The 7,141-nt window shown below is 41.4% G+C and overlaps 1 protein-coding gene across 2 annotated transcripts in view; it reads right to left on the reverse strand.

Moving 5' to 3' along the window:
• The window catches only part of Ddr2 (discoidin domain receptor tyrosine kinase 2), a 133,180-nt gene that overhangs the window by 23,361 nt on the left and 102,678 nt on the right, over positions 1–7,141 (reverse strand). For both annotated transcript variants that reach the window (XM_013346943.2, XM_005348773.3), the window contains exons 9-11: positions 4,444–4,687; positions 1,973–2,035; positions 1,018–1,148 (exon numbers count right to left, since the gene is read on the reverse strand). In XM_013346943.2, coding sequence (XP_013202397.1) covers positions 1,018–1,148; positions 1,973–2,035; positions 4,444–4,687 — 438 coding nt within the window. The remainder of the gene's footprint in view (positions 1–1,017; positions 1,149–1,972; positions 2,036–4,443; positions 4,688–7,141) is intronic.

The following is a 7,141-nucleotide window of genomic DNA, read 5'->3' on the forward strand; positions in this document are numbered from 1 at the left end:
TAATAAATAAATAAATTAAAAAATATGCAAAAAAAGATATAGGATTAAGATAGGATCCAAAACTACAGAGAAACCCTGTCTCGAAAAACCAAACCAAACCAAACCAAAAAGATAGTGATAAATTACTTGGTAGTTAATGAAGCTAAATGTTTTTACACATACAGAGAGAGAGAGAGAGAGAGAGAGAGAGAGAGAGAGAGAGAGAGAGAGAGATACATAAGCTTCATTGTCAATTTAATGGGCTTTGAGTCACCATGGAAGCATAATCATGCATATGTGAGCAGGTGTTTGGAGCAAGAGGTAGCTGAGCAGGGAAGACCAGCCCCGAAAGTGGGTAGCCCCATCCTATGGACTGGGATCCCAGACTGAATAAAAAGGAGATCGCAAGCTGAGCACCAGCATCCATCTCTCTGTGCTTCCTGACTGTGGGCACAATGTAAGCAGCCACTGCCTGCCTTCCACCATTCCTTCCCTACATGAAAGACCGTCTTCCCCCGGAAATCATGATATAAAATTAAGGAATCCTTAAGTTGCTTTTTGTCATCTATTCGGTCACAGCAACAGGAAAAGTAAATAATGGGGGACACACACACACAAAGTCAAACACACAAAGAAGAGAAAGGACTTTACGACCATTATCAGAAAGTTTAGCAGGACCAAGAGTGATCCCCAACCTCGGCTGTCCATCAGAATCATTGTCAAATTGAAAATACGCACACAGATGCCTGCAATCTACCTCAGCCTGGGAAACCAGATTCTTCACGGGAAATGCCCAAGTTCAGACTCAATGCATTAGGAAGCATTTCCTGAGATTTCTAGGGAGACTCTAAATTCTTCATTCTGAAAATGAGAAACTCAACTTAGCTAACTATTTTCCGGCTCACTTCAACAGCCTTCTCCATGCCTCTGCTTCTTGGTAGCCTCAGGCAACTCACTAGCCTCTTAAAACTTTGTTGGAATCTGGCACTTTTGGTGCCTTGGTGGTCATAGCTCCCTGTCCATACTGCACAGCCTCACCTTTTCTAGCATCTTCTGCCAGAACTGCCTCCACAGGATGATGACAATAATAGCCAGCAGGATGAAGATGATGGCAACCAAGCAGCCAATCAGGATCCGAGTGTTGCTGTCATCCACTTTAAGCATGGGATCTGTGGCCAAGAAGAGAAAGCAGAGGAAAGAATCATTTCGCGGGGCAAATACAAAGCAGCCATAACTGGAAGAGAGCATGGAGACAGACCCTGTTCCTTCAGGAGAACTCCAGAAGGTGCCATTCTCATATTTCAGCTTTTACTGATCTTGCTTTTATTACTTTGTTCCTATTTTCTACACTGCACCCCCGTGAATCCCCACCACCCTCCCTCTTTCCATGTCTCAGACTAGATAGTGAAGAGTTTTTCTATGCATGCCCACATTTCCCCTCTATATTGTGATAGTATATATGTATAAGGCTCTTAACACGCATGACAAATAGGTAAGAAATGAGTCCCACTCCCTTCATTCTTTGAGATGGGCCAAGGGAGCTGAGATTCCCGGCAAGAGAGATCTATCCCCATGTTTCCTAATAGACTTCAGACTATTATAGCCGGTGACATCCTCAAGCAAAGAGTGCACTTTGGATACTCATTTCCAGGGAGACAGAAAAGCATTTGGTTTCATGGCCCCTTCCATGCCCTGAGATCACTGCTATGGGTCTCAAATAGAAATACGCCCTTACTTGTTTCTTCTCCAAACACCTTAAACCTTCCTGGAGCCGCTGGAACACGCAAGAGTCTGCCCCTCTCAGCTGCAGAAACTCACCAATGGTCAGAAATGAGAGTAACTCTGGACCCTTCACTTTGGGGGTGGACTATTCTTCCTTTAGCACATGGATGGAATCAAGCCACTCACAGTGAGGTCTTGGCAGTTTCTATCCTTCTTTATCTTGCAGGAAGTGCCTTCGATGTAATATTTAACAATTAATAATCATACGTACCATAGGTTGTAGGTGCCATAGGAGAGGTGGGCAAGGCTCCAGAGTTGTTGTACATTGCAGTATCTGTTAGAGAACAAGAGTAAATTAGAGCTTGGAGCAAACAGCCAGGCAGGCAATGGCTCGTCTGAAGGTAGCCTGAGACCTTGCATATTGAAAAATCAATTTAGTTGGTTACTAATAGTGATTTGGCAGGGAGGGGGGTCAGTTTGAGACAGGGTTTTTCTGTAGTTTTGGAGACTGTCCTGGAACTAGCTCTTGTAGACCAGACTGGCCTTGAACTCACAGAGATCCACCTGCCTCTGCATCCCAAGTGGTGTGTGCCACCACTGCCTGGAAATAGCATTTTTTTTAAAATGAAGAGATCCTGGAGATATGTATCCAGGCAGTACATGTATTAGCTCATCATACTGTAACCCATAAACTCAAAAAAAATGTCAATTAGAAACAAAATAAAAATGAAGCCATAAATAGAGTTAATAAAATATTACAAGTAAAGGCGACTTCTCTGGTGTAAAAACCAAAATTGTTGCAAATATTAGGTACTGTCACAGTACAAAACGTTAGCACATGGCATTTCAGAGGGCTGTGGTCATAGATCATCATACAATGGAGGTGCATGGAGAAGAGGAATGCGTAGGAAAATTGAGTGGATCCAGTGGCCAGGAGCAGACTTAGCACAAAAGCATTCCTTTCTTCAAAGAATTGAAATGATTTTCTAAAGGGATTTTCACTGTGCTTCACTGTCCTGATTCTCAACTTAAGGCTTCATTCATCCCTAGAGACAGAAAATCTGCTTTGCAGTATCCTTTAATGTGATGCTGTAGCTTTCAAGAACAGACCCCAAAGTGGGCTCTCCATACTGATGGTGGCAACTAAATTTTAGCTCCGATTTGTCAAGAATTAAAATATGAATTTCTCTTCTACAAGGCATTCCTTCAACAAATCCCTAATTTTTCTTCTTGCCATTATTAAACAGCTCTTGTGTCAACCATACTTGTTCAATTAGGTCCTCAGGGATCTAGAAAAACTAACGTTATCAAGACATAGGATTTGAAGCTCAACAGAGTCCCAGGAATCAAAAGCATAATCTAAGCTTTGCTTGTCCAAGTGATAAGACAAATGCACCAATTACTCTGCCAAAAAAAAATTACCCAAGGATAGACAGATGTCTGTGTGTTTACCCAGAGCATTTCCAAGGACAGCGGGTATCCATTTGCCCCCTCGATTATTATTACAAGATAAGAACCACTTCTTTTGAGCATACAAATTTATGCTATGAATAAATTAAATAAAATAATTAGTTATGTTTGCTTTTCAATTACACCATTGGCACTGATATAATATAGGAACCAAGGCTGTTTTCTAAATACACACACACACACACACACACACACACACACACACACACTTTTCCTATTAGTATAGTCTAACAAATGAACCATCTTGAAAATTTCTTCTTTAGAAAAAAAAAATCAAGCCAGAAAGGATATTACCTTCTGAAGCAAGGCTAAGTTACTCTCTTCTTCTCTGTCATCTGATTTTATGGCTCTGCTTTTCTTCCAGGCCTGATGTAACTCTCGCGTCTTTGCCACTCACTATTCACGACAAGTCCATGGTTTTATGCCCTTCTCTTCCTAATTGCTTATACTTCATTTTGGATTATTTCTGAAAAGTCATCTTATAGATTTCTATTTTCCAAACTAAAATTGAATGTCATGGACAAGGCATAAACTCCCTTTAACTTCTCAAGGTTTAGTATAGTGCAGGGTTTCTGTGAGCTCTTCTTTTGCTTGAGGATGAGATAGTCATTTTTAGAATTTACTGATAAATGTTGTGAGTGGATATAATGACATTATACTCAAAGAAGTATTTTCTTAGATGCATTTCAAAATGCTAGTAATAAACCAATATATGCTTTAGATTTTCTTACAAATACTACAGCAAAAATGAATAAAGGTGATGAAAGATTAGTAATAAAGGTGAGAGATGGAAGGAGATCCATTGTTCTCTTTACTTTTGTACATAATGGTTAGAGATTTTCATGTGAATACTTTCATAGTGCTTAAATGTTTTCCATTATAAGTCTTAATTTAAGACCGGCAGTTGTGGCGCACACCTTTAATCCCAGCACTTGAGAGGCAGAGTCAGGGGAATCTCTGTGAGTTTGAGGCCAGCCTGGTCTACAAGAGTGAGTTCCAGGACAGGCTCCAAAGCCACATTAGTTATTTGTAACATTTTTGGCACAATTTATTATCATTTTTTAAATTCTTTGACATAAATCTCTTTGTACTCCCCACTCTCGTTCCCTATAACTACATAAAACTAGAAAGGCTTCTCTTTTTTTTCCAAAAAAAACTGTGAGGCACTTGGTAACCCCACCCCTCCAGAGAACTTCCAGGAAGCAGCTTGGATACCCTTCCCACGTACTGCATCAATCCACTCTCCTCCATGTGGGGACCAAGGTTTCCTACCTGACTGGAAAGTGATCTCGCTGAACATCATCCATGTGTCGGCGAAGTGGTACTGGCATTTGATGGCACTAGCCATTCGGTGGTGGAGAGGCACGGTGACAAACCGAGCACTGGGGTTCACATCATCCAGGACGAGGGGAAAGGAGACGGCCGTGGGCTCCCACTCGCTGGCTTCCGAGCGGAAGTAACACTGGACTTCCTTAAAGATCTTCACACCCTTAGCAAACATGTTGTTGCAATGGACCTGGCCGAGAGAGGAGCACGTGAGACACAGTCTAGCCCCGCTGGGTTGCACAGGAAAACAGCCTGACTTGCCCAGGAAACACCTAGACCTGCCTGTTTCTCTGAATACTACCCATAATTCAGTCTTCTGGACAGTGGCAATGATACGCAGGTCAGTTCCGTCCTTATGAAACCTAGGATGACGTCAGCAGAGTCGCGCAGCAGAACCATACTGGGCCCCCAAAACCCAAGATGCTGTACCCATTTCCAGTTTGCAACTCTGTGCCAGGCTGCAGTGTCCCCAGCTGCTAGGGGAGGACTAGACCAGCATCGTCCCAATTCTGTCCTCCACATTGTCTCCTGGCTCTGCCACCTTCTCCATCATGCTTGCTCTCTGCCCACATTTGAGCTATTCTGATCTGAGATGGTGACCCAGCGTGGCACCCTTCTTCTTCCCCGGTACCTTCCAAAGCCAGACCTTTTCTTTTCAGGGAGGGTATGTGGGAAACTTGAGAGAAAGTCACATGCAAACAAGGAAAATCTTTCTTTACGGAACTCTAACTTCACATACATAGATTGGCACTTTCAGTCAGAGACACAGACGTAAGCAAATTCAGTGTAAGTAAAACCATTCAGATGGGAGAATCAAGTCTTTCTCACTGATAATTTCTGAGATGAGACAAAAAGTCAATTAGTGGGACGTTTGTTAGGCCTGTGACGTCATCAAGAGCAAACATTCCACAGCAGTCCAACAACGCACAAAAGGTGTAATGTGTATGTTTGCAACTGACTCGGGTTCCTACAGCAGCTCAGTTCCATCTCCTCTGGCTCGGTCTCTCGTGGAATACAGATCTTTGCTGGCCACTGTCCCTCAAGAGCTTCTCAGGTTGGAAAGGCCTGACTGCCGTTCATGGACCTTCTTTCCTGTGTCTGTTTTAATGGCTGCTTAAGCCCTGAGTGATGATAGTCAGTGGAGAACTACCAGGATGAATTCACTTTTAAATAAAGAAGGAAATGACATAAGGACAAATGACTGGACCAGAGATATTCTAAGGGTAGATCATGAGAGCTACTAGAGGGTACAAAAACCTTCTGCCCAAGTATGTGTGCTGACGAGATACACATACTCGTGTGCTTTCCTGACCTATGGTCAACCCACAATACAGCTGGATATGGAGCCCTGGACATCTATCCCAATGTCCTTTTGTGTACCGTACCGCAGAGAAATAAAGAAGCCTTCTTTTCCATTTGGATTTTTTCCTCCCCAGGTTTTATTGATGAACACATGGGTTAATATCTTCCTTGAGTGAAAAAAACATCCTAGTCTACTGGCCCCCAAGTCAATGGAGTAAGGCTAAGGGCAAAAAAAAAAAAAAAATCAAAGAAATACCTTCTCCAGCTTCAATAGGTTTTTCAGATGTTCTGAAATCTGCAAAGTGCTGGGTAAGTACCCTGCAGGGAAGGTAATAATCTTTCCTACAGATGTTTCAAGAATTCCTCTGGAATGCAAATAAATAGCGTAGGATTTCATTCCATGTGGGCTTATATATTTATTTATTAAAACAATATACTTTGGATGCATCAATAAGCTTGAACAGATATACTTTAACCATTCTTCAAAGCAAGAAATGAAGAGTAATTTGCCTCAGAAAGAAAGATATCTATAAGATATTAGTGCCCTGGAAGTCATCTTTTGCCTTTTTTGCCAGAAAAATTAAAACATGTGTGGGATCTGGTTGCCTAAGAAGATGGCCCTGAAGCTACTCCTTAGGAATTTCTGGTTTCTTAATTTAAGCTCTGGAATCATTTTGATCTGTGATAAACTGGCTGAAAAGAATCCTGGAGATTCAGAAAGATCACATTTTCCCGATGAAATATTATAACCTCATGGATAATTTAAAATTCATTTAATTATTTGTTAAATCAAATTCTCCCTGTGAGTTTATGTGTATGTTCACAGGTACATTAAGGACAGATACAAAAAAAATATTTCTTTTAAAGGATATTTTTTTTGTTTTTTTTTTGTTTGTTTTTTTGATTTTTTGAGACAGGGTTTCTCTGTAGCTTTTGGTTCCTGTCCTGGAACTAGCTCTTGTATACCAGGCTGGCCTCGAACTCATGGAGATCCGTCTGCCTCTGCCTCCCGAGTGCTGGGATTAAAGGTGTGCGCCACCACCGCCCGGCTTAAAGCATATTTTTGTTGTGGCTATCCATATTCATTTCTTTTGCCTCTCTCTACAAAAATCTCTGAAGAGCAATGTGTTACATGTAATTGCAAACATTTATGTTTTATGATGGCTAAAGATCCTCCAACAACTAGTCAACAGAGTGGGCATATGTTGTTCCTTCTATCCTGATCTTAAATGGTCATTTAATGAATAAATGTTAACCCACTTAAGAGATATTATCCATTAATATCTGGAAGTACTATAGAAGGCATGTATTTTTAAAACTTAGTTTTAACCTGTAATGAGCC

Source organism: Microtus ochrogaster, chromosome 6, assembly GCF_000317375.1.
Source record: "Microtus ochrogaster isolate Prairie Vole_2 chromosome 6, MicOch1.0, whole genome shotgun sequence".
Classification (NCBI taxonomy): Eukaryota; Metazoa; Chordata; class Mammalia; order Rodentia; family Cricetidae; genus Microtus; species Microtus ochrogaster.